General features: G+C 45.9%; 1 protein-coding gene across 2 annotated transcripts in view; it reads left to right on the top strand.

Annotated features, from left to right (window-relative positions):
- ATP9A (ATPase phospholipid transporting 9A (putative)) overlaps positions 1–27571 on the top strand; it is a 137652-nt gene that overhangs the window by 91689 nt on the left and 18392 nt on the right. For both annotated transcript variants that reach the window (XM_057528702.1, XM_057528701.1), the window contains exons 15-19: positions 5770–5931; positions 13944–14036; positions 15242–15325; positions 16695–16865; positions 18395–18493. In XM_057528702.1, coding sequence (XP_057384685.1) covers positions 5770–5931; positions 13944–14036; positions 15242–15325; positions 16695–16865; positions 18395–18493 — 609 coding nt within the window. The remainder of the gene's footprint in view (positions 1–5769; positions 5932–13943; positions 14037–15241; positions 15326–16694; positions 16866–18394; positions 18494–27571) is intronic.

The raw sequence follows: 27571 nt of genomic DNA, 5'->3' as shown, positions 1-27571 counted from the left end.
CTCTTCAGGATCCGGCCCTTAGAAGGGAAGACCAAAAAGGATGTGTTTCTCCTCTAGTCCACAGTAACCTTGAAATGGCCCCCTTGCAACTGGCCGTGAGAGATGGGCGAAGAGCGAGTGGGTCTCTCCTCCAGACATCAGAGTCTGTAGATGGAGAGCATTCCTGCATCCATTAGAATGTCAGAAGCTGGGAGTAATGCAGACAGGGGTGATATAAGGAAAAGGGGTATACAGTGAAGGTACAGCTAATCTAGAAGCAGATTTTATTTTTAGTTCCCCCCCCACACTAATTATAAGAGTAACATTAGCTTGTTATAGAAAAAGAAAAAAAATTACAGGAAAAAAAAGCCAAAAATGTTTTGATGTTTTTCCTACCTGTTTCTCTTTTGTATATATACGATATATGTTTGATGACCTTGATTTGTTCCCTTGCATTATCCCTTTCCGGTAACTATCTATGGTAAGAATATTCTTAGTGGCTGCTCTATATTCTGCTGCTTAGATATACCACAGATTATTTTCTCTGTCTCCCAAATGTAACATTTAGGTGGTCCCCCACTTGTGGCTGTCATAAATAATGTCATGATGGAGAGCCTCACGTATTCAATCTCTCTGTACATCTCTCCGCATGCATGAAAGGTCCCAGTTGTCTCATTTTGCATTTCTTAACCCTGTTGCAAAGAGTGAGGATAAAAACCGTTGGGGAAAGGTAAGCCCGTGGCCTTGAGGGGGGGCCGGCAATCTCCCGTCCCTTTGCAGCCTTGGGTTGTTTTTTTCCTCCATAACCACATCCCTGTCGGTCCCCTGAATGCCTCCTCGTGTCTGAGCCTCAGCTCCAGGCCTCGGACAATGCCGGCATTCAGATGTGTGCACGATGGAGTGTGGAGTGTCGACCCAGAGAGATTTAGGAGGCTGGTGGGGGCTCCACCATCACGTTGCCAGGCCCTTGGACCTGAGGGTGAGGTCAAAGAACAGCGGTCGGGAACTTAAGGAAAAAATCCTCCATCAATGTTATGTATTAACCACTGGGGTAGAATTTTGAAATAAGATTTTGGTTGCTCAGAAGATAGGGGTCCTGTGTAAGGCAGGACTATGGGATTTTGGGGACACTGTAGGAAACTGTCAAATGAGCCTTCCTTGGTATTAGCTCATCCATGGCCATACATGCAAAAGTCCTGTCCCATATCACATTAGTATTGGTCCAGAATGGACTTAAGTAAATAGTCGTTTCTAAGTGGCTAAATTTTTGTGGAGATGATGCCATTCTTCCTTTTCAAATACTTGTTTTTATCAGAGTTAAGTCATAAGAGGCTGAATTTCAAGTATAGGATCAGGAAATTTGGATCAGGGAGTGGCCTTTTATTCTACCACCTTGTGCACTGATTCTTTTTTTTTTTTTTTAAACTTTGGGTTTGTTTGTTTATTTATTTATTTATTTATTTATTTATTTATTTATTTTTGGCTGTGTTGGGTCTTCGTTTCTGTGCGAGGGCTTTCTCTAGTTGTGGCAAGCAGGGGCCACTCTTCAGCGCGGTGCGCGGGCCTCTCACCATCGCGGCCTCTCTTGTTGCGGAGCACAGGCTCCAGACGCGCATGCTCAGTAGTTGTGGCTCACGGGCCTAGTTGCTCCGCGGTATGTGGGATCTTCCCAGACCAGGGCTCGAACCCGTGTCCCCTGCACTGGCAGGCAGATTGTCAACCACTGCGCCACCAGGGAAGCCCTGTCCACTGATTCTTAAAAGTAGCAGGCTGTGTTTTGTTTGCTCCATGCTGTGTTTAAAAGAAAAACAGCAATATTTAAAAATCACTCAGTGTTCTATAAAAATTAGCTTCTCCTGAGAAAGATCAGATCTGGAAAGACTGGGCCCAGTTTCTACCTGGCAGCAGTTAGCCCCCTCCCCCAAACCCTGTCCCTGGGTGGCCGGCCCTGCCCCTGTCCGCTGCCTGCCCTGCTTCTGTTGGCATTCAAACCTGCAACCACCATGTGGCACATTTTGGAACCTATTTCTTAATAAAATAAAGAATACCTAGGTCTGTGGATATTTATAAGCTTGAAAGGCTGGCTTCGGGCAGACTGGCCATTCTTTGTAAGCCTGGGTGTTTATCTGATTGAATGCCCCCAAAGAACCGTTTTAATCAGATAGCAGATTCATGCATGTTCTTATATTTCATATGCATCCTGCTTTTGACAGGAATTCAAGGCTCTTTAGCCTGTCTGGCGTAATTCCCAAGCACACATTCCCAGGTACAAAGGGAAGATTATTAAAGCTTGTCACAGGTGGTTCATTGCCGACCAACAAATGATGAAAAAGCCCTTTCATGGACAGACAGCTCTGACAAGAATTCTTCAGATAGGCTTTTTTTTTTTTTTGGAGGTGGAAGGGTGGAGTAGGAGCCTCTGTTTTTTTAATTTCCTGACCCAAACCAGCCACACAGCTGACTCGTGGAGCCCAGATCCCCCACTCTGGCCCTTTCTTGGTTTCCAGCATTCGCTTTTGCCTATCATTGATTTGTTCATTCATTTACCTTACGAGATTCCTTTTCCTGCTGCTCTTCTGACCTCCAGATAGTCTGACCCGAGGCCCCCTGAGACCCCAGCTCCAGCTGTTAAGGACAGCGAGACTCAAGACCCTGAGATTGGGACTTCCCTGGCGGTCCAGTGGTTAAGACTCCATGCTTCCACTACAGAGGGGTGCGGGTTTGATCCCTGGTCAGGGAACTAAGATCCCACGTGCCGCGTAGTGCGGCCGTAAGAAAAAAAAAAAAGACCCTGAAATCCTTTCTGATTTGGCAATACAGGATGATTCTTTTGAATTGAAGCTCAGACCCTCTAGCAGAAGTAGCCTCATTTACATCATCTTGTTTTAGGAAGGGATGGAGTCGTCCCACCTGACCGCTGAAATGTTTGTCCCCGCTGCTGTTGAGAAGGGTTAGTGAGCTCCGCAGTTCTAAACGGCTCTCCTCTCAGTAGGACCCGGGGGATTTTATATGTTCTGGTAGAAAGCAGCTTTAAATTAAAGCTGACTTAATGTTAAAGTCGGAATAAGGGAGTGTAAGGTGAGAAAGAAAGGCCCCCCTGCAGGGCTCATATCCTGTTGGAATCAGCCCCCAAGGGGCCCTGTGAGGTTTTGATTAGGACCTTGGACCCAAGGGGTGGGCGATGGGAGGCGGGGCAACCAGCACAAAGTAGGTTCCTTAACTTCCTCGAGGGGTTTGCTGTAGAAGAAAGCACGGTTAGAAGATGTTTCCATTCAGCTGTAATTCATGCTTCCCCGGGAACACTTGTCACTGTTGATCATTTCAGGTTCATGGTTCAACTTTCCCTCCAGCACAGTCCTGTGGGGTCCGCGGCAGGGGGACCCAGGCTGGCCAAGGCCAGAACTGCCTCTACGGCCCTGAAAGCCACTTCCCTGAAAGCCACTTCCCGTTCTGGAGTTTCAGATCCTTTCTTGATTGAAGTTAAGAACAGGCTTTGGGGGAATTAGTGTATCTCCTTGAAGCCCAGTATCACAGACTCTTCACATCTTTTCAGAGCAATTAAATACGTTTTTAAGGGGTGAAACAACAGCTGTTTAAAAGCAAGGATGAAAAAAATCTTTTCCCTAGCAGTCGTGTTGGAAAGCATCCGAAGAAGAATTTCCTTTTTCTTTGTTACTAAACTGGTATGTAAAGGAGGATGTAAATTTAGTCAAGCTTTCCGGGCTTGTGTATACCTATGTATTTATAATAATCTCGTATTGTGTTGGGATATTTATTTACTTAATTAAAATTAAAAATATTAAAAATAAAAGGAATGCGTGTACACACTAAAATATTTCAGTAGTATATAGAGAGAAGAGTGAAGTAATTTCTCTTCATGTGTATCATCCTATAAGCATTTTAGTGCATGTACCCAAGGTTTTTAATATATATATGGATGGGATTTTTAAATTTATATCAGTGTTTATTGATTTGTTCATTTTAAACTTGGAAAGAAGATTGTTAGCAGATAGGACAGGCCGTATTGAAATTCAGAGTGGTTAAATGAAACAACTATATGAATGAGTTTCCAAAGACTTATGCAGGTTAATAGCAAAACAAACAAACAAAAAAAACCAAACTTGATCAGCCCTTTCTTTTGGAGGTGGAGGTCAGTGGGGATTAGGAGGTGGGCACCTTTGGGGGCTGTTACTGTGCCTACCACGCCCCCCGTGAACTTTCTAACGGTGACAGTGAGTCAGGGGTGACCGGGCACACCCACTAAGGCTGCACTGATGTGTGTGCACCTGTGTTTAGAGAACAGGCGTTTGGATGGCCCAGGATTGGCACTTTCCCTTGGGCTACTTGGGCCAGCTAGACACAGGGTTCGATCTCATCTCAGCCCATGGTAGCTGCCCGTCGAGCACAGCTCACCTGGCCTCTCTGAGTCTGTTTCTTCGTCTGTCGTCTGTCGGGTAGAGCTGCTTGGTACTTCCTGCCTCCATGGGCTGTGCTGACAAGTAAACACGATGACCTTGTGGTTCGTACGCTGTAGGCTCTTCGTACTTACCCCTGTCTCCCCCGCCTCCGGTGCGTCCCCCTTCCTGTGGCAGTGGCGGTGAGGGCTTGTTGGTCTCCCCTCCCCAGCTCCCCCCTCTGTCCCCGCCTTTTCCACTCCTATTTCCTTCTTTCCCTGAAGACCCCAGACCAGATTCATCTGTAGACGTGTTTTATTTTCTTCATGGGCGTTTAAAACATGCAGCTTAGTGGCTTACATTGAAAAGTTAGAGATCTCAGGGACAAGGTCAGATTTCTGGTTTTTCTTGAGAAACTGGAAGCTCTGGCCAGCCTGGGTCTACATTCCCGAGGGGCAGCCTCCTTCGGGGGGGCACTGGCTCCTGCCTGCCGCAGTTCCCACTGGTCTGGCCCCTGGTCTTGGAATTTGCGTCCTCCATGCCTTTGGCTGGAAGTGAAGCAAGCCTTGTTCGGGCTGTGAGAAGACTCCAGCTGGTGACAGAACCGTGGCCCTAGGAAGTGTAGCGGATGGTGGGGGGCTTGGCTGTGCACCAGGCAGATCCAGGTTCCTGCCTAGCCGGCCGTTGCCCCAGAACATCACCTCAGGCAACTTAATGAGCTTCCGCAAGCCTCAGTTTCCTCATCTGTACTGACCAGCGTTCTCCCCGTCAGTACTGCCACGTGGAGTGGGGTGATGCTCTGCCATGGGGGCCATCCTGTGTGTTGTAGGATGTTTAGCAGAATCCCTGGCCTCCACCCACGAGATGCCAGTAGAAAATATCCACCCCCTCCTCCGTTGTGACAACCAAAACCGTCCCCAGACGTTGCCATGTGCCCCTTGCGGGGCAGAGCTGCCCAGTCGAGAACTGCTGTAGATCCCCTCCCGGTTGAGTGTGTGTGAGGTTTAACGGCGAGCTTGGAGGTGAGTCGCCCCACCCCGGCGTCGTGCTCCTGGCTTCCCCATATTTGTGGTTTGCCTGGTGCAGCTCCTTCCAGACGTGATCTCTGCTTGTGCTGATCACCCTTGAGCCTGTGTGGTTCTCTCTGCCACGGCTCTGGCGCACGCGTGGCCTGCTTTAGGGCCCAGAAGAGGCGGCAGCTGTGAGCGCGGGGCCCCCGCAGGCCTAGAGGGGCGGGTGCCGGGCTGTCACCGGCCAGCACGACCTCCCCCAGGGATGCGGGCCCTGCTCAGCCTCACCTGTCTCTGCTCCCCCGTCCACCTTTATGTTCATTTGCTTGACCTGTGAACCAGGATCCTCGGCTGTGTATCTGACCTTTGACCCTTGTCACATTTAGGTGGCCCTGGTGCAGTGGACCGAAAGTGTGGGCTTAACACTGGTGGGCCGTGACCAGTCTTCCATGCAGCTGAGGACCCCTGGTGACCAGATCCTGAACTTCACCATCTTGCAGATCTTCCCTTTCACCTACGAAAGCAAACGCATGGGCATCATCGTGAGGGTGAGTTGTCTTTTATTTATGATTGAAAATGGTTAAAAAAAAAAAAAACCTGCCTAAGTCTGCTGTGTATGTCCCTGTGGCTGGACATTCTTTCTGACCCTTTTCTTTATTGTATTATTGCCTGACGTTCAGACTAACAAGAGGATATAATTCCCTCAGAAGAAAGATAATTAGTTGATCAGTTGGACAGATCTCGGATAGCTGCTCAGCCTTTGGTTAACCCACTTCCAGAGTGAAAGGTCTAATGAGTGTAGATTGAGCATTTCTTGGTAATAATACATTTCTCATTGTATACTCTTTCGTTTAATTAAATGTTATTTTCTATTGAGGTGACATGCACATGACATAAATTAATCATTTAAATGTGTAATTCATTGGCATTTAGTACATTCACAATGTCTTGCATCCACCACTTTCCTCAAGTTTTGAAACATTGGCGTCACTGCAAAAGGGAACCTTGTATCCATTAAGTGGTCACTCTCCATACCTTCCTCCCCGTAGTCCCTGGAAACCTCCAGTCTCCTTTCTGTCTCTAGGATTTACCTATTCTGGATATTTCATATAAATGGAATCACACAATATGTGACCTTCTGTATCTGGCTCCTTTCACTTAGCATAATGTTTTAGAGATTCATCCATGTTGTAGCATATATACATACTTCATTCCTTTTTATAACTGAGTAATATTTCATGTTGATTATCCATTCATCCATCAGTGGACATTTGGGTTGTTTCCACCTTTTGGCTATTGTGAATAGTGTTGCTATGAACATTCATGTATAAGGATTTGAGTATCTGTTTTCAGTTCTCTTGAGTTCATACCTAGGAGTGGAATTGCTGGGTCCGTTTCCCAATTGCTGGATAATTCTATCTTTTAACTTTATGAGGAGTCGCCAAACTTTTCTACAAAATGCTGCACCGTTTATAGGGTTGGCCAAAAAGTTCGTTCAGGTTTTTCTGTAAGATGTTACAGACAGACCTGAACAAACTTCTTGGCCAGCCCAATACATTCTACCAGCAGTGTGTGAAGTTTCTGGTTTCTCCATATCCTCATCAGTGCTTGCTATTTTCCTTTTTTTTTTTTCCATTGTAACCATCCTAGTTGCTGTGAAGTGGTATTTCATTGTGGTTTTGATTTGCATTTCCCTAATAGCTAATGATGTTGAGCATCTTTTCATATACTTATTGGCCACTTGTATTCTTCCTTGGAGACATGTCTGTTCAAGTCGTTTGCCCACTTTTTAAATGGGTAGTCTTTTATTGTTGTTTTGTAAGAGTTCTTTATATAGTCTGGATACTAGACCCTTATCAGAGATACGATATACAAATATTATCTTTCATTCTGTAGCTTGTCCTTTTGCTTTTTTTTGGGGGGGTTATTTATTTATTTATTTATTTATGGCTGTGTTGGGTCTTCGTTTCTGTGCGAGGGCTTTCTCTAGTTGCGGCAAGTGGGGGCCACTCTTCATCGCGGTGCGTGGGCCTCTCACTGTCGCGGCCTCTCTTGTTGCAGAGCACAGGCTCCAGACGCGCAGGCTCAGTAATTGTGGCTCACGGGCCCAGTTGCTCTGCAGCATGTGGGCTCTTCCCAGACCAGGGCTCGAACCCGTGTCCCCTGCATTGGCAGGCAGATTCTCAACCACTGCGCCACCAGGGAAGCCCTCCTGCTTTTTTGATAAAATTCTTTTGATGCACAGAAGTTACTAATTTTGATGAAGTCCAATTTATTTGTTTCCTCTGTTGCTCTTGACTTTGGTGTCATATCTAAGAGTCCATTGCTAAACCTAAGGTCATGAAAATTTACCCTTATATTTTCTTTTAAAAGTTTTTGTAGTTTTATCTCTTTAGATCATTGATCCATTTTGAGTTATTTTCATATATGGTGTGAGTTAGGGGTTTTAACTTCATTCTTTTGTGTGTGGATATAGAGTTGTCCCAGCACCGTTTGCTGCAGAGACTATTGTTCTCCCATTGAATAGTCTTGATACCCTTGTAATTAGATATTTTCGATGACTTTTTGTTCACACAATCACAAAAGTTATTGGAAAAAAGTGTCGTGATCACTCAACATCGTCATTTTGGCATTAATATTTCAGATTTTCTTTTTATATTTTTTGAAGCTTTTATTGAAGTACAGCATACAAAGAGAAAAGTGCAAACTTCATGTGTGTACAGCTCAAGTGTTTACAAAGTTAACACAATGTAACTCTCATCCCGAGCAAGGGACAGAATCCCTCCCACCATCACCCCAGCAGCTCCCTCGTACCCCTTTCTGGTTACTGCATCCTTCCTTCCCACAAGGATATAACCACTGTCCCATTTCTACCACTGACTGATTTTGTCTCTTTTTGAGCTTTATATAAAGGAAACTGTACAGTAGATACCCTTTTGTGTTTGAGTTCGTTTGCTCAAATTTATATTTATGTATTGATCCACACTTTTGCATGTATTATAGTTAAAAAAACTTTTTAAACAAAGAAAACATTGTGCATTCAATTGAAATCCCATCTGCCCTTTCTAGATGTGCTTCCTCTCCAGTCCTACCCCAGGTTTATCACTCCTATGAATTTTAAAATACTATTATCAGACACATTGGGTATAAATAATATGTATTATGGTTTTCATGTTTTTATTCTTTCTATAAAGTGTCATTGTAGTATATATATTATTATTCCACATCCTGATTTTTGTTTAAGATTTTACAAAAAGCTTTATTTATGTTGATGCATGTAATCCCACTTTATTTCTCTTAGCTGACTTGTACTGTTGCATTGCGCAAATATACCTCAGTTCCTTCCGTCTATTGCCGTTCCCTCTTGATACACGTTTAGGTCATTGCCGATAGAAAGACCGCTGCCATGTGTAGCCTTGTCTGCTGCAGTCTCCACTGTACATATGTCCGTGTTTTTCTGTGGACTAAACCCAGAGGTGGACTTGCTGGGTGGTAGAATATATACATCTTTAACTTTACCAGGTATTTTCAACTTTTTCTCCAAAGTGCTTATACTAATCTTAGTTCCACTGTTTTTCTACATCCTCACCAACGCTTGATAGTGCCGGACTTTTAAAATCTTGCCAATCTGAATTAACACCTTGTTTTCCTATTTGCTCTTTTACTCACACTTTCCATTCTGGGAAGCCTGGAAGCCCTGTGTTCATAAGCCACTCTGCTCAGTAGTTCTTAAACCTGGCTGATAGGGGCTTCCCTGGTGGCACAGTGGATAAGAATCCACCTGCCAATGCAGGGGACACGGGTTCGAGCCCTGGTCTGGGAAGATCCCACATGCCGCAGAGCAACTAAGCCCATGTGACACAACTACTGAGCCCGTGTGCCACAACTACTGAAGCCAGCGTGCCTAGAGCCTGTGCTCCACAACAAGAGAAGCCACCACAATGAGAAGCCCGTGCACGGCAACTAAGAGTAGCCCCCGCTCGCCGCAACTAGAGAAAGCCTGAGCGCCGCAACTAGAGAAAGCCTGTGCACAGCAACGAAGACCCAGCATGGCCAAAAATAAATAAAATGAGATCTAAACAAACAAACAAAACCTGGTTGATCATCGGAATTAACCATACGAGCTTTAAAAATTGCAGACTACTTTGGTAGTGTTGTCAGCAAGAGTCAGTTCCTTGCAGTTGTTGGGCTGAGGACCTTAGTTCTGTGCCAGCTGATGGCCAGAGGCCACCCTCATCCACTGCTCCACAGGCCTCTCCGTAGACCAGCTCCCACATCAGCTGTCTTCATCCAAGTGAGTCTGCGAGAGTGTGAACAAGACAGAAGGCACGTCATCTCAGAACCGACCTCCCTTCACTTTTGCCTTATTCTGTTATTAGAAGCAGGTCCCTGGGTCCAGCCCACCACTTTGGTGGGCCTGGATCACCCAGGGGTGTGAACACATCAGGAGGTGGGGAACGTGGGAGTCATTGAAGATACTGTTTCTCCAGGTAAAAATTAGAAGCAGCTCCATGAGCTGCAACACTGATGGTCCAGTGACACACAGTACGAATGTGCCTTGAAAACGACACATTTTAAGGGATTTTTATGTCCCTGATGCCAGTAGTCTTCAGACTCTACCAGACATATATCCTTGGCAGTTTTTGAGTGGGATGGGGGCTTTTCCTCCCATGCAGCTGCTGCTTTTCCCACTGGTCTGCACCTAGCCTGCCCCGTGGCTTTTAAACCGTATCTTGAGTGCATGTCTGATGTCAAGAACATCCATGGCCTGGAAGCAGCCACATGAATCCTGTGGGTGGGTGTTTCCTGGGGAATTAGAGTCATTATCTACTATGGAATTACTTTTATTTTGTTCCAGCCTTTATTTTTCCAAGTTCTAGGGCCATGGACTATGCTGGAGTCATTTGAGGGTTGAATCATCATCAAATAGTCCCGATATCAGCCATTCTAGAATAAGTGGGCTGAGTGCGTCACCCTTCCTTTAGTTGCAAAGGGCTATCATTCCCAGACATGCGTCATATTTTATGAGATGTGACCCCTCTATCTTCCCACAGCAAGAACGGGATCTGTGTCTGGGAGTATGGGATACTGTTGGGTGGGCAAATCTATCATTACTTTGCAATAGCACTCCACCCTTCCCAGATTATATTTTTAAAAAATCAGCAGGGCTTCCCTGGTGGCGCAGTGGTTGAGAATCTGCCTGCTAATGCAGGGGACACGGGTTCGAGCCCTGATCCGGGAAGATCCCACATGCCGCGGAGCAAATGGGCCCGTGAGCCACAATTACTGAGCCTGCGCGTCTGGAGCCTGTGCTCCGCAACAAGAGAGGCCGCGATAGTGAGAGGCCCGCGCACCGCGATGAAGAGTGGCCCCCGCTTGCCACAACTAGAGAAAGCCCTCGCACAGAAACGAAGATCTGACAAAGCCATAAATAAATAAATAAAATTTAAAAAAAAAAAAAAAAATCAGCATTCGGAACAGATAAGTATGTATAGGAGGGGATCAGAACCATTCATCTGTATTTTCATCACCCAAAGACAACCACTCTTGCCTTTTCAGGGAATTTCCCTTCAGTTTTTTCTCTAAGCATAAATGAGTGTAAATAGCCACACGCAATTTTATAAAACTGGCTTCAAACTCCACCTAAAGCTTTGTAAAACTCCCACCCCCTCCATTGAACAATAGGTATAGTGAAAATGTTCTCATATCATTAAAACATGGTTTTTATGATTTTAATGTGTGCATGGTGTTTTGCTGAAAAAATGTAGCATTATTTAATCAAATATTCCTTTCTTGGATACTTAGGTTGTTTTCCATCTCTCCCTACCAACAATGAATCTGTGCACATCCATCTTTGTTAGGCTGTCTTTAATGTGATGCATATTATTTTGCTAATATTTTTGTTTTCTGACCTGTCTCCCTCTCTATCTTTGGTTTTGCAGGGTGCAAATCCGTGCCCAGGGCTGTGGAGCTAGCTCTCCACTTAGCACGAATCTCACTGTTCTCCTTTCACGAAGTGATTCTCATCCTGGGGCCGTCTTGCCCCCAGGGGACATGGGGACACATCTGGGGACATTTTTGGTTGTTACAGCTCGGAGGGTGGTGCCACTGGCATCTAGTGGATAGAGGTCAGGACAGCCTCATATCAAAGAATGTTCCAGCCCCAAATGTTCATCGTGCCAGGGCTGAGAAACTCTGTTCTAAATGTGTCCATCTTTTCTGTCTGTTGTTTGAAAGTAACTGTCCAGTTACCTGATGTGAGGAAGTTTTCCCTCAGTTATAAAATGCTTCTCAACCTGGTTTAATGACTATTGACAGTAATAGTTTTGTTCTCACCTGGCTCACCAACCCTCTTAAACATGTGTGAGCTCGTGGACGGTTCTGTGCAGCGTCTTCTTACCCTCACCAAGCAAGGTCTGGTCTTTGTGTGAATCTGTCTTCTGAGAAGGTCAGTGAGCTTAGAGAAGCCGGTTTCGTTGGGGCTTGTGTGTTTGTCTCTGTGTCGCCAGTTTTGTTTCTGTTGTGTTACAAGATGTTCCACTGCCCTCCCCTCACCCTTCCCCCTTGGCGTGCTGAAGTCGGATCATTGGTATAGATCATATCCTTGTCACTGTCTGAATAAAAGAGGCCTTTGAACAGGTGCCAGAGTCAGACCACAGTGGAAAAAGATGAGGCCCCAAAACAATGCAACACAACCGGCAGATCTCTGTAAATTTATAGCGTAATCTTGCCATAATATGGGAACGAAGTAACCTTGTGATGAACTCGGTGGGAGGAAATGACTAACGGGAGGAGACAGTCGATACGGTATTTATATTGGACAAGATGTCCGAGTTCTCTTGAGCCCCTTCTGGAGTAGAGGAAGCTGGGGAGGGGGACGTTATTTCCCATAGCAGCATTTGGGTGAAGGCGAAAGGAAAAAGAAACCTCGGATGCTTTCATGTTCAGACCCCACGGCTGTCGTTGGCCCGAGTCACAAGCAAGCATAGATGCAATCCATCAAAGAAGCAGCCTGCAGTTCTAATGCTTTTAAAGTGCAGGTGCCTGTTCGTGGCCTGTGGGTGCTTTTATGAGTAAGCATGTTGTTCTAAAAGATTGTCCGTGATCAGAGGCATTCAGAAGTTACTTTAGTAGATGAAACTGTACCACTGATTTGGCCTTGGGTACTTATTTCCTATTCGATGAAGAGCTTATAGGCATGCATTCTGGGCTTCCTGGGGTAGCAGAATTTAGGCACAAGGTGGTGATGGCCGTGCTCAGTTAGCCTTTCCCACCTCCATTGCCTCCAGCCTCCCTGTGATGCAGGTCTGTGAGGAAAGAGTCATGGGATAAGCATTGACGATTTCACCATCATTCCTTAAAGCCAGGGTTTCTCAGCTTCAGCACCATTGACATTTGGGGCGGGATGATTCTCTGTTGCGGCGACTGCCCTGTGCATTGTAGGACGGTTAACAGCATCCTTGGTCTCCACCCACAAGATGCCAGTAGCACCTCCCAGTTGAGACAATGAAGTATGTGTCCAGACATTGTCGGAAGTCCCCTGGGGGCAAAACCACCCCCATTCAGACCCCCGGCTTAAACCTTGTTTTCTACAAACAGTGCGGCTGAGGGTCTTGAGGAGTGACTGTCACCCCAACAGGAATAATAACACTGGGTGAGCGTTCTCTGTGGATGTTGGCCCTTTGCTTCCTGCTCTATGCAGGTGATCTCGTTTAAGCCCCAGCAAGCTATACGGTAAGGGCTGTTAGGATCCTGATTTTACAGAGGAGGAAACTGAGGTCTAGAGAAAAGAAGTAGCTTGTCCAGGTGCACACAGCTGGGAGCTGCTGCCGGGTCTAAGCATCTGATGCCTGTGCTGTGATGTCACCCTCTCCCCAGAAAATCTGGTCAGTGTGAACTGAAAATCTGGGTACTTTGCTCTCTAGCTGAGTCCTCAGGTAGACGTAAGGGTCCCACGTTGTCTAGAGCAGTAGCTCTCAACTGAGGCAAGGTGTCCCCCAGGGGGACATTTGTTAATGTCTGGAGACATTTTGGTTGTCACCATGGGGTTTGCTGCTGGCATCTAGTGGGCTAGGGATGCCGCAGGAGATGGTGCAATGCAGAGTCCAGCCCCCTCACGACAAAGAATTCTCCAGCCCCAAATATGCACAGTGCCAAGGCTGAGAAACCCTGATCTCGAGAATTATCTTACTTCCCAACGCTTTCTGGTAGACCACGTTTTGGCAATACTGGCAGCCCCGCGTATAAATTTAAAATTATCTTATGGCGTGAGGGTCAGTCCGTTCCCGTTAGAATAGTAATAACTGCAAAAACAAAATTCTTCAATCCTTTTGATCTTGCTTTCATCATTTAATGATTTTCCAAATGCTTTGAGTTTTCTTGTTTTCTGTGGCCTTTGCCCCAAAGTGAGGCTCCCCTCTCACTTTTCATCTTCGGCCAAGTGAGAAAACACTGGCGTCCACTGAGTACACTTTGTGCAGCATCTCTCATGGGAAGCGGCCACTGGCGCGGAACGCAAGTGTTCCTCTTGGGTGTTCATTCCTCCCGGCCCCCCCTCTAGGATGAATCGACTGGGGAGATTACGTTTTACATGAAGGGAGCGGATGTCGTCATGGCTGGCATCGTGCAGTACAACGACTGGCTGGAGGAAGAGGTAAGCATGACGTGGGGTGTGGAAACGGGGCCTCGGATGCGTGCCCTGGAGTCTGTCCCTTGCATGGAATAGTGAGGTGGGTCCCTGCATGCGTTTTCTGGGGCTACGTAACAAATCACCCCCAAACTCAGCAGCTTAGGAGGACGCGTGTTATTTCTTACAGTTTCTGCGAATCAGCAATCCAGGCACAGCTTAGCTGGGTCCTCAGCTCAGGGTCTCTTAGGCTTTGATCAAGGGGTCACCTGAGGCTGGGGTCTCATCTGAAGGCTCAGCTGGGGCAGGACCCACTTCCTAGCCCACTTAGTGGTCATGAGCAGGATTCAGCTCCTCAGTGCCTCTAGGCCGGAGGCAGCCACGTTCCTTGCCATGTGGGTCTCTCCACAAGGCAGCGTACACGTGGTCCTGGCTTCATCCGAGAGAGCAAACGTGGGAACAGAGATGAAACAGAGAGAAGTGACCTTCTTGGAAGCGACCTCCCCTCACTTTGCCACATTCTGTCTGCTAGGAGCAAGGCACTGGGTCCAATGCACACTCAGGGCAGGTGAACATACAAGGGTGTGGGTACCAGGAGGCGGGCATTGTGGGGCCCCGTCACAGGCTGCCTTGTCCCAGTCTGTGATATGGGAATTGGCTGCAGCAGGGAGGGAAGGAACTCTCCAGTCTTATCAGGCCATTTCTGTTTCATCTCCCATCTCCAGGTGCAGAATTCACATTTTATGTTTAGTAATATCATATTTCCAATTAGTGAGTAACAAACCCAAATGCTGACAGGGGCCAGACAGGTAACTCAGGTGAATGAAACGGGCCGGGATGTGTTTCCTGACAGCATCACACTTTGTGCGTTGAACGTGTTGGAATATTCTTCACTTGACAGCTGTGTTTCGTGGGACCGTGTGGAAACAGCCACCTGTCAGTATCACTGGCTGTGGTCATTTGGGAAAGTGCTCTTGTCAGAGGTTCAGTTTTTCCAACGAGCCAGAAATCCAGATTAGTCTCTGAGATCTTACTGCATTGACTTAAATTTTGAGACCCCTTTTTGGAAGGTTTGCTGAGAGAGATTGCTTTAGGGGAAAGCAGCGTTCTGATTTGCCATTGCACTGTCCCCTTGGAAGCGGCGTCCACTTCAGCCTCCAGCCCTCCCCAGAGAGAGTCAGGGATACAGAGCTCTTAGCACAGCTCTCCGCTGACCGGGGTTTGCTTTTCAGTGTGGAAACATGGCCCGGGAAGGGCTGCGGGTGCTTGTGGTGGCAAAGAAATCTCTAGCAGAGGAGCAGTATCAAGACTTTGAGGTAAGTGGTTCTGTGACTTTTCTGTTACTTTTTAACCCCACCCACCTCCCCATCTCCCCCTCCCTCATTCTGCTCTGGCCAGACTGACGTCATTTCTGAGCACACCAGGTTCTTCTCTCTGCCTAGTACTCTCCTCCCTCACAGAGCTCCAAGGCCTCCCTCCCTCACTTCCTTTGGGTCTCAGCTCAAATGCCGCCTCCTCTGAGAAGTCTTCCTGGATCCCCCATCTAAAGCAGCCCCACCTCATCACTCCCCATCATCACTCTGTTGAACTTTCTTCAATGCATTTATCACCAGCTGTAATGACTTTGTTTATGTATATATTTTCACATTCTTTTTGATAGCTTCTTTCTGGAATAAAATCTTTTTGAGAGCAGAGACTTTATCAGTTTGGTTTGCTCTTGTACCCCAACACTTAGGATAGTCATTGTAAACCTTCTGAAAAATTTGAAATGACACCTTCAAATTTGAAATTGTAAACCTTCTTGGAGCCCTAATTTTTTTAAGCTGTAAAAAATGTTGGATTTGAACTCGATCTTTGACTTTCACTGCCAAGGCTTCCAGTATCAATATGTCTTGTTAATTGTCATCTCGTCCCATGGATTGTGTCCCATGATTCCTTGAGGGGAGGGTCCTTGTTGTACCCCCAGTCCTGGCACAAAGCTGAATGAACGTATTTACACATGACTGAAGGGGAGAGAGACCAGGTTGGGGGAAAGGCTTCTGCAGCCCTTGTCCTGCTCCACCCAGAGAAACCATGCTTGGGTCTGTCTCTTTTATGTGCTTGAGTTCTTTGTAAAGTTTTATTTAACGAGAGTTCTAGCCCTGATAAATTCTACCTTTCTTTCAATTTTAAAGGCATATGCTTTGTGACAGCTGTATCTTTGTTAACACCGTAAAGAGGGGATAAACAGAAGGGTTGGGTCGATGGTCTTTGGAAGTAAGACTTTGTCTTTAGACAGCCTGGTGGTCAAGAGTTCTTGGTTACGGAGCATATGCTGTGTGGGGAGAACCTACTGTCTTTTGAGATCTTGAGTTGTACTAATCCTTGTAAAAACCCAGTGAGGTTGGGGCTGTTATTGCCTCTTCGGGGAGGAAAACAATTGAGGCTCAGAGAAGTTAAGTGACGTGCTAGAAGTTGCACAGCAGGTGAGTGTAGAGCAAAGGGTGGAGCTCCGGTCTGTCAGGCTCCAGCGTCTGGACTGATGAACTGGGAAGGAGGCTGGAGGTCTCAGTTTCACCCCTTTGAGGTTCACCCAGGTGCTGGGGTCCCTGCCCTGTGCGGGGGGATGAGACGCTCCCACTGCCAGTTGGTCCGCCTTGCACCTCCCCATCCTAAGCGGTGACAGTGTCCCCTGGTGTGTCCCAGGCCCGCTATGTCCAGGCCAAGCTGAGTGTGCACGACCGTTCCCTCAAAGTGGCCACAGTGATCGAGAGCCTGGAGATGGAGATGGAGCTGCTGTGCCTGACAGGGGTGGAGGACCAGCTCCAGGCGGACGTGAGGCCCACCCTGGAGACCCTGAGGAATGCCGGCATCAAGGTAGGGTGAGCCTACCTGGACCCACTGCTGAAATAGGTTGCCGCATGGCAGTGAATTCCAGACTTAGACCAGTGATCCCGTCAGCGGAGGGTGAAAATTAGAGATGGGGGGAGGGGGGGGCAGAGGATGGAAGTAGTGACAGGGAACCGGGCTCGGACAGTGACCTGTAGCCCTCCCATCCTTGACAGCTTTGGAAGACGTCTTGTGTGTCCGCCTTTGTTGCCGGCTTCCCCTCTGCATGCCGGGCTGCACGGAGACAGGACCGAGAGCATCTCCTTAGCTCTCAGGACCAGCTGTGTCCCGCGCATTTGCGGTGTTTGTTATATTCTTGTTGAGTGTCCGGCCAGCCAACCATCTGTCTTTTGGTCTGGGTAACTGAATGACCACCCAACAGAGTGACCATCTGCCCCAACAAACTGCCATATTTACATTTTTGTTTGGGGCCAAAAAATACATATCTAGTAGTTTAATCCGGAGGCGCCAGTAGAGGGCGTCTGGGGAGCGGGCCCCGTCTCAGCGGACACGAGCAAGGGATTAGCAAACTCACCGGCCAGCAGCTCCTGAAAATACGTAGGTTAAGCTGCCGGCCTCTGCCCAGAGCAGCTCTAGGCTGCGTCCTTGGGCCCGCATCTGGCAGGAGTGCCCGTGAGCGGGGCGATGTCAGCAGGAAGGTTGAGGCCTGGGCCTCCGTTTCCCACCTCATAAAGTTACTGCGAAGGAACGATGCACAGCCCTTAACAGGTGCCTGGCACGGTAAACACTCGGGGAACCTTTGTGGTTATTTTCTTTCCTGTGCTTCCCCTGCTGCCAGGACTTCCTTTGTCCGACGACTCTAAGGCCCCCACCCCACTTCCCCACTGGGCGCAGAGAGAACAGAGGGTTAATGGGTGAATCAGCAGGGTAGGAAGCACATCCGTTTACGCTCTGAAGACCTGGGTTCTGGGCCTGGTCAGGACAGGAACTAGCTCTGTGGCTTTGGGCAAGTCACCTGCCCTCTCTGAGCCCGCAGCAGTGAGACGCACAGCGCTCAGATACGAGGCGAGGAAGAACCTGGCACATTTACTGTCGGCGTTTTAGTTAGGGTTCAGCCCCCTGAGGTTGCTCGAGGGCAGCCGGCCGCGTAGAAAGACCCTATGGAACGTGACAAATCAGTGTTTCCTGTGGGACATGGAAGTGACCCCTCGTCCATACAGCCTTCCCCTTCTTTGAGATTATTTATTGCTTTAAGAAAAATTTCCAGAACGGGGATTAGGAGGGCAGAGGCTGAGCTTCACGACGTCTACTGCAGCATGTGGCCAGTTTTTCAAAAATGCCACACCAGTTTTTGCTGCCACCAGCGGCGGACGCCCAAGGTCTTGAAGCCCTTGAACTGGGGCCTTTCCTGTGGTTCGTTGGGGACATAGTAGGCCTCAAGGAGGTAAATGGAATGTATCAAGTTCAGCTCGATGTGTTTGGAAACTCGGTTGACACAGGCGACAGGCTAGCCTCAAACGCTAACCAAGGGGACCCCTTCCATGCGGTAATTTCAGGTTTGGATGCTGACGGGGGACAAACTGGAGACAGCTACATGCACAGCAAAGAATGCACATCTGGTGACCAGAAACCAAGACATCCACGTTTTTCGGCTGGTAAAGCGTTCTCTGCTCTGGGGCCTTGTGGGGTGATGCTGCCGTTTGCCCTATAACCTCATAGCCTCGCGTGGACCCCTGGGGGAGGTGGCGGGAGCGCACGTCGTTGGTTTGGGTGGGATCACTGAATGACCCAGGCGAGGCTAAACGATTCCTGCCGGTGGTGGTGCAGGAGCGCCTGGTTACCGCCCCGTGTTAACCTGTGTTCTTAACCCGGTGCTGGCTGTGGTCCCTTTGAGGAGCTGACGGGAGTTAGGCACGAGCAGCGTGAAGGATGCAGATGAGCTCATACATGTGAGATTGTACGTACAAGTCTGGGATTGCCCTGAACGCTTCAAAGCCAAGTCCTTGGGTAGGAAATCAGTTCCAGATCGCAGATACTGGCCTGTCTGCCCTCCTGAAGGAAACCCTTGAGGAACCTTTAGAAGGAGGCGCGTTGGGTGGCAAATGAGCATTCCCTGCCCTGGTGGCCAGCGCTTGGCCCGAACAGTGCGGGCACGAGGAGCCGCTCCAGGGCTCGAAGCCAAGGACTGTGATTGGCCTTATTGAGTTGGGAGTTGGGAGGGCACTAGGTCCCCTCTGGGGCCAGATGTGATGGTCCTGCTTATCTGTCATCAGAGGTACCAAGCCAAACAACTGGAGGCACTCTAGATGTTTTGGGGGTCTCCCCCTGTACCCCTGCCTTTGGTCTACAGCCTGTTGAAGCTTTATGAAATCCAGCAGTTTCGGGACTAGCACGACCAGCATCGTGTAGAGACAGATACAGTGGCTCCTCATTGTTCATGGATTCTGTATTTGCAAATTCACCCACTCACTAAAACTTGTTTGTAACCCGAGAATCAATACTCGGGGTGCTTTCAGAGCCCTATGTGGACGCATGCACAGCAGTGGAAAGTTTGAGTCATCCGACGAGTGAGTTCCTAGCTGAGGTGGAGAGGGGCGACGCTCTGCCTTCTTCTTCTTTTTTTTTTTTTTAAAATTTATTTATTTATTTATTTTTGGCTGAGTTGGGTCTTTGTTGCTGCACGCGGACTTTCTCTAGTTGCGGCAAGCGGGGGCTACTCTTAGTCGCGGTGCACGGGCTTCTCATTGTGGTGGCTTCTCTTGTTGCGGAGCACGGACTCTAGGTGCGTGGACTTCAGTAGTTGTGGCTCGCGGGCTCTAGAGCGCAGGCTCAGTAGTTGTGGCGCATGGGCTTAGTTGCTCCACGGCATGTGGGATCTTCCCTGACCAGGGCTCAAACCCATGTCCCCTGCATTGGCAGGTGGATTCTTTCTTTTTTTTTTTATAAATTAATTTAATTTATTTATTTACTTATTTTTTGGCTGCATTGAGTCTTCATTGCTATGCGCGGGCTTTCTCAAGTTGTCGCGAGTGGGGGACCACTCTTCGATGTGGTGCACGGGCTTCTCACTGCGGTGGCTTCTCTTGTTGCGGAGCACAGGCTCTAGGCGCACAGGCTTCAGTAGTTGTGGCACACGGGCTTAGTTGCTCTGCGGCATGTGGGATCTTCCCAGACTAGGGCTTGAACCTGTGTCCCCTGCATTGGCAGGCAGATTCTTAACCACTGCGCCACCAGGGAAGCCCCTGGCAGGTGGATTCTTAACCACTGTGCCACCAGGGAAGCCTGCTCTGCCTTCTTGTCTCAGCTCTCAGACGGACGCAAGGGTCCTTTTCGGTCTACTCAGTGCCACGTGTTTTGCATTTTTGTGGGGTTTTTTGTTAGCAGTTTCACTGTTTTAAGATGGCCCCCAGCACAGAGCTGGGCACTGACCATATATCCCTGAGTGCAGGAAGGCTGTGATGAGCCTCCCGGAGATAAGCTTCCTCCAGGCATGAGTTATGGTCCTGTTGGCCATTAGTCTAGTGTTAATGAATCAACAATAAATATATTTTTTTAATTAAAATTTTTTTTATTGAAGTGTAGTTGATGTACAATATTATATGTTTCAGGTGTGCAACACAGATTCACAGTTTTTAAAAGTTATATTCCATCTATAGTTATAAAATATTGTCTATATTCCCTGTGCTGTACAATATATCTTTGTGGCTTATTTATTTTATTTTATTTTTAAATTTTTTAATAGATCTTTATTGGAGTATCATTGCTTCACAATACTGTGTTAGTTTCTGTTGTACAATAAAGTGAATCAGCCATATGCATACATATATCCTCTTATCCCCTCCCTCTTGCATCTCCCTCCCACCCTCCCTATCCCACCCCTCTAGGTGGTCACAAAGCACCAAGCTGATCTCCCTGTGCTATGCGGCTTCTTCCCACTAGGTGTCTGTTTTACATTTGGTAGCGTATATATGTCCATGCCACTCTCTCACTTCGCCCCAGCTTCCCCCTCCCCACCCTGTGTCCTCAAGTCCATTCTCTATTGTCTGCATCTTTATTCCTGCCCTGCCATTAGGTTTATCAGTACCATTTTTTTTTTTTTTTAGATTCCATATATGTGTGTTAGCATATGGTATTTGTTTTTCTCTTTCTGACTTAACTCTGTATGACAGACTCTAGGTCCATCCACCTCACTACAAATAACTCAATTTCGTTTTTTTTTATGGCTGAATAATATTTCATTGTATATATGTGCCACATCTTCTTTACCCATTCATCTGTCGATGGACATTTAGGTTGGTTCCATGTCCTGGCTATTGTAAATAATGCTGCAGTGAACATTGTGGTACATGTCTTTTTTTGAATTATGGTTTTCTCAGCGTATATGCCCAATAGTGGGATTGCTGGGTCGTATGGTAGTTCTGTTTTTAGTTTCTTAAGGAACTTCCATACTGTTCTCCATAGTGGTTGTATCAATTTACATTCCCACCAACAGTGCAGGAGGGTTCCCTTTTCACCACACCGTTTCCAGCATTTATTGATTCTAGATTTTTTGATAATGGCCATTCTGACCTGTGTGAGGTGATACCTCATTGTAATTTTGATTTGCATTTCTCTAATAATTAGTGATGTTGAGCATCTTTTTATGTGCCTCTTGACCATCTGTATGTTTTCTCTGGTGAAATGTCTATTTAGGTGTTCTGCCCATTTTTTAATTGGATTGTTTGTTTTTTTGATATTGAGCTCCATGAGCTGTTTGTATATTTTGGAGATTAATCCTTTGTCCGTTGTTTCATTTGCAAATATTTTCTCCCATTCTGAGGGTTGTCTTTTCATCTTGTTTATGGTTTCTTTTGCTGTGCAAAAGCTTTGAAGTTTCATTAGGTCCAATTTGTTTAGTTTTGTTTTTATTTTCATTACTCTAGGAGGTGGGTCAAAAAAGATCTTGCTGTGATTTATGTCAAAGAGTGTTCTTCCTGTGTTTTCCTCTGAGAGTTTTATAGTGTCTGGTCTTACATTTAGGTCTTTAATCCATTTGGAGTTTATTTTTGTGTATGGTGTTAGGTAGTGTTCTAATTTCATTCTTTTACATGTAGCTCTCCAGTTTTCCCAGCACCACTTATTGAAGAGGCTGTCTTTTCTCCATTGTATGTTCTTGCCTGCTTTGTCATAAACTAGGTGACCATACGTGCATGGGTTTATCTCTGGGCTTTCTATCCTGTACCATTGATCTATGTTTCTGTTTTTGTGCCAGTACCATACTGTCTTGATTACTGTAGCTTTATAGTATCGTTTGAAGTCGGAGAGCCCGATTCCTCCAGCTCTGTTTTTCTTTCTCAAGATTGCTTTGGCTATTCAGGGTCTTTTGTGTTTCCATACAAATTGTAAAATTTTTTTGTTCTATTTCTGTGAAGAATGCCATTGGTAGTTTGATAGGGATTGCATTGAATCTGTAGATTGCTTTGGGTAGTACAGTCATTTTCACAATATTGATTCTTCCAATCCAAGAAAATGGTATATTTATCCGTCTGTTTGTGTCATCTTTGATTTCTTTCATCAGTGTTTTATAGTTTTCTGACAAGTCTTTTGCATCCTTAGGTCGGTTTATCTTAGGTATTTTATTCTTTTTGTTGTGATGGTAAATGGGATTGTTTCCTTAATTTCTCTTTCTGATTTTTCATTGTTAGTGTATAGGATTGCCAGAGATTTCTGTGCATTAATTTTGTATCCTGCAACCTTACCAAATTCACTGATTAGTTCTAGTAGTTTCCTGGTGGCATCTTTAGGATTTTCTATGTATAGTATCATGTCATCTGCAAATAGTGACGGTTTTACTTCTTCTTTTCCAATTTGTATGCCTTTTATTTCTTTTTCTTCTCTGATTGCCGTGGCTAGGACTTCCAAAACTATGTTGAATAATAGTGGTGAGAGTGGACATCCTTGTCTTGTTCCTGATCTTAGAGGAAATGCTTTCAGTTTTTCACCATTGATTATGATGCTTTCTGTGGGTTTGTCATATATGGCCTTTATTATGTTGAGGTAGTTCCCCTCTATGCCCACTTTCTGGAGAGTTTTTATCATAAATGGGTGTTGAATTTTGTCAAAAGCTTTTTCTGCATCTATTGAGATGATCATATGGTTTTTATTCTTCAATTTGTTAATATAGTGTATCACATTGATTGATTTGCATATATTGAAGAATCCTCACATCCCTGGGATAAATCCTACTTGATCATGGTGTATGATCCTTTTAGTCTGTTGTTGGACTCTGTTTGCTAGTATTTTGTTCAGGATTTTTGCATCTATGTTCATCAGTGATAGTGGTCTATAATTTTCCTTTTTTTGTGATATCTTTTTCTGGTTTTGGTATCAGGGTGGTGGCTTTGTAGAATGAATTTGGGAGTGTTCCTCCCTCTGCAGTTTTTTGGAAGAGTTTGAGAAGGATCTGTGTTAGCTCTTCTCTAAATGTTTGATAGAATTTGCCTGTGAAGCCATCTGGTCCTGGACTTCTGTTTATTGGAAGATTTTTAATTACACTTTCAATTTCATTACTTGTGATAGGTCTGTTTATATTTTCTAATTCTTCCTGATTCAGTCTTGGAAAATTGTACCTTTCCAAGAATTTGTCCATTTCTTCGTGGTTGTCCATTTTATTGGTATATAGTTGTTTGTAGTAGTCTCTCATAATCCTTTGTATTTCTGCAGTGTCAGTTGTGATTTCTCCTTTTTCATTTCTAATTTTATTGATTTGCATCCTCACCCTTTTTTTCCTGACAAGTCTGGCTAAGGGTTTATCAATTTTGTTTATCTTCTCAAAGAACCAGCTTTTCGTTTTATTGATCTTTGCTATTGTTTTCTTCATTTCTGTTTCATCTATTTCTGCTCTGATCTTTATTTCTTTACTTCTACTGACTTTGGGATTTCTTTGTTCTTCTTTCTCTAGTTGCTTTAGGTGTAGGGTTAGATGGTTTATTTGAGATTTTTCTTGTTTCTTGAGGTGAGATTGAATTGCTATAAACTTCGCTCTTAGAACTGCTTTTGCTACATCCCATAGGTTTTGGGTCATCGTGTTTTTGTTGTCATTTGTTTCTATGTATTTGTTTATTTCTTTGTTTTCTTCAGTGATCTCTTGGTTATTTAGTAGTGCACTGTTTAGCCTCCATGTATTTGTGGGTTTTTTTACAGTTTTTTCCCCTGTAATTGATTTCCAATCTCATCACGTTGTGGTCAGAAAAGATGCTTGATAACGATTTCAATTTTCTTAAATTTTCCGAGGCTTGATTTGTGACCCAAGATGTGATCTATCCTGGAGAATGTTCTGTGTGCACTTGAGAAGAAAGTGTATTCTGCCACTTTGGTGTGGAATGTTCTATAAATGTCAATTAAATCTATCTGACCTGTTGTGTCATTTAAAGCTTGTTTTTCCTTATTTATTTTCTGTTTGGATGATCTGTCCATTGGTGTACGTGGGGTGTTAAAGTCCCCTCCTATTATTGTGTTACTGTCGATTTCCCCTTTCATGGTTGTTAGCATTTGTCTTATGTATTGAGGTGTTCCTATGTTGGGTGCATAAACATTTATAATTGTTATATCTTCTTCTTGGATTGATCCCTTGATCATTATGTAGTGTCTTTCCTTATCTCTTGTAACAGTCTTTATTTTAAAGTCTATTTTATCTGATAGAAGTATTGCTACTCCAGCTTTCTTTTGATTTTCGTTTGCATGGAATATCTTTTCCCATCCCTTAACTTTCAGTGTGTATGTGTCCCTAGGTCTGAAGTGGGTCTTTTGTAGACAGCATATATATGGGTCCTGTTTTTGTATCCATTCACCAGTCTGTGTCTTTTGGTTGGGGCATTTAATCCATTTACATTCAAGGTTATTATTGATATGTATGTTCCTCTTACCATTTTCTTAATTGTTTTTGGTTTGTTATTGTGGGCCTTTTTCTTCTCTTGTGTTTCCTGCCTAGAGAAGTTTCCTTAGCATTTGTTGTAAAGCTCTCTTGGTGGTGCTGAATTCTCTTAGCTGTTGCTTATCTGAAAGCTTTTGATTTCTCTGTTGAATCTGAATGAGATCCTTGCTGGGTAGAGTAATCTTGGTTATAGGTTTTTCTCTTTCATCACTTTAAGTATATCCTGCCAGTCCTTTCTGGCATGCAGAGTTTCTGCTGAAAAATCGGCTGATAACCTTATGGGGATTCCTTTGTATGTTATTTTTTGCTTTACCCTTGCTGCTTTTAATATTTTTTTCTTTGAATTTAATTTTTGTTAGTCTGAGTAATATGTGTCTTGGTGTGTTTCTCCTAGGGTTTATCCTGTATGGGACTCTCTGTGCTTCCTGGACTTGGGTGACTAATTCCTTTCCCATGTTAGGGAAGTTTTCTACTATAATCTCTTCAGATATTTTCTCAGACCCTTTCTTTTTCTCTTTTTCTTCTGGGACCCCTATAATTCGAATGTTGGTGCATTTATTGTTGTCCCAGAGGTCTCTGAGACTGTCTTCAGTTCTTTTCATTCTTTATTCTGCTCCTCGGCAGTTATTTCCACCAGTTTGTCTTCCAGCTCACTTATTCATTCTTCTGCCTCAGTTATTCTGTTATTGATTCCTTCTAGTGTATTTTTCATTTCAGTTATTGTGTTGTTCAACTCTGTTTGTTCTTTAGTTCTTCTAGATCTTTGTTAAACATTTCTTGTATTTTCTCAATCTGGGCCTCCATTCTGTTTCCGAGATTCATGATCATCTTTACTGTCTGAATTCTTTTTCAGGTAGATTGCCTGTTACCTCTTCATTTATTTGGTCTTGTAGGTTTTTACCTTGCTCCTTCATCTCTGACATATTTTTTTTGCCGTCTCTTTTTTTTTTTTTTTTTTGATGAGTGGGATTGTGTTCCTGTTTTACTGGTTGTTTGGCCTTAGGCTTCCAATACTGGAGTTTGTAGGCTGTTGGGTAGAGCTGGGTCTTGGTGCCGACATGAGGACCTTTGGGAGACCTCATTCTGATGAATATTCCCTGGGGTCTGGGGTTCTCTGTTAGTCCAGTGGTTCAGACTTGGAGCTCCCACCACAGGAGCTTCGGCCCAACCCCTGGCTCATGAACCAAGATCCTGTAAGCCGTGTGGGGTGGCAAAAAAAAAAAAAAAAAAAAGAACAATAACAAAGTAAAAAATAAAATTAGACTAGGAAACTAACAGATATGTTAGAAAGAATATAAAAATAAAAATATAGATGAAACAACAACCAGAAGGTAAAACAGAACCACAATACTAAAAAAGAGGAGGAGAAAAAAAAAAAAAAAAAAGGTGGAAAAGGCCTTGGCTGTGGAGGGCGGGGCCTAAGCAGGGGTGGGGTTTGGGCAGTGGGCAGGGCCTATGCTTAGGCCCTGGGGGTGTAGGGGGTGGGGCTTAGGCTCAACAGAACAGAAGGGGCCCAGACTTGCCTCCTGCCTCTGGTCTCAGAGGGTGGGGGACCCCACCTGGGAGCCCAGCAGGGCTCGTGTGGGTGGGGCAAACGCCCTCTGCTGCTCTCCTCCAGTCCCCAAGGACCTCTCCCGCCTGCCTCTCCTGTTCTCCCCCGGCCTCCTTCCTACACCCACAGGACCAATGGGGCCTGGAGGGGGCCTCTGAGGGCGTAGGACCCGGCCTGAGAGCCAGGCAGACTTCCCTGGCCGATTGGTCAGGGGAAACGCTTGGTGCACTCCACCCCCCCCATCTGAGCCCCTGAGGGTCCCTCCAGGCGTGGGAACCCCTCCCCCATCTCAGCCACCCCTCAGGGGCGCCGGTCCTGTCCGGCCTCCACTTCTCTTCCCCCCAGTCCCCCCACGTCTTACCGGTTCGCTTGAGCATGCCTCCCATCTCTTGGGGTGTTGAGGTCCCCCGCCAGCGTCCAGCAGGTTCCCTAGTTGTGGGGAGACACAAACTCTGCGTCTTCCCACACCGCCATCTTGACTCCGCCAGCCCCTTATTTTATGCATAGTAGTTTGTACCTCTTAATCCCCTACCCCTGTCTTGCCCCTCCCTGCTTCCCTCTCCCACTTGGTAACCACTAGTTTGTTCTCTGTATCTGTGGGTCTGTTTCTTTTTTGTCGTATTCACTAATATGTTTTATTTTTTAGATTCTACATATAAGTGATATCATGCAGTACTTGTCTTTCTCTGACTTATTTCAACAGTACATATTTTCAAAGATGTCTTTAAACAGAGGCACATAGAAAATGAGGTTATGTATTGACTGATGGACAAAAATATTGTAACCAGAGGCTCATAGGGGCCTAGCTAGCCCTGTATCTCCCCCAGGAGCAGTGGTTTAAAAATCACTAATTCAGGGCTTCCCTGGTGGCGCAGTGTTTGGGTGTCTGCCTGCCAATGCAGGGGACACGGGTTTGAGCCCTGGTCTGGGAGGATCCCACGTGCCGCGGAGCAGCTGGGCCCGTGAGCCACAACTACTGAGCCAGCGCGTCTGGAGCCTGCGCTCCGGAACGGGAGAGGCCGCGATAGTGAGAGGCCCGCGCACCGCGATGAGGAGTGGCCCCCGCTCTCCGCAACTGGAGAAAGCCCGTGCACAGAAACGAAGACCCAACACAGCCATAAAAATAAATAAATAAATACTTAAAAAAAAAAAAAATCACTAATTCAGTATTCACAGCAACTTTCCAGAACATAACTATTGCACATAGTGAGAACACACTGTATGCTCTAGAATTCAGGGGTTGCAAACTATGGCCCATGTGCCGGCCAC

This window comes from Balaenoptera acutorostrata, chromosome 15 (assembly GCF_949987535.1).
Source record: "Balaenoptera acutorostrata chromosome 15, mBalAcu1.1, whole genome shotgun sequence".
NCBI classification, from domain to species: domain Eukaryota; kingdom Metazoa; phylum Chordata; class Mammalia; order Artiodactyla; family Balaenopteridae; genus Balaenoptera; species Balaenoptera acutorostrata.
This window is presented reverse-complemented; position numbering and strand designations above follow the sequence as displayed.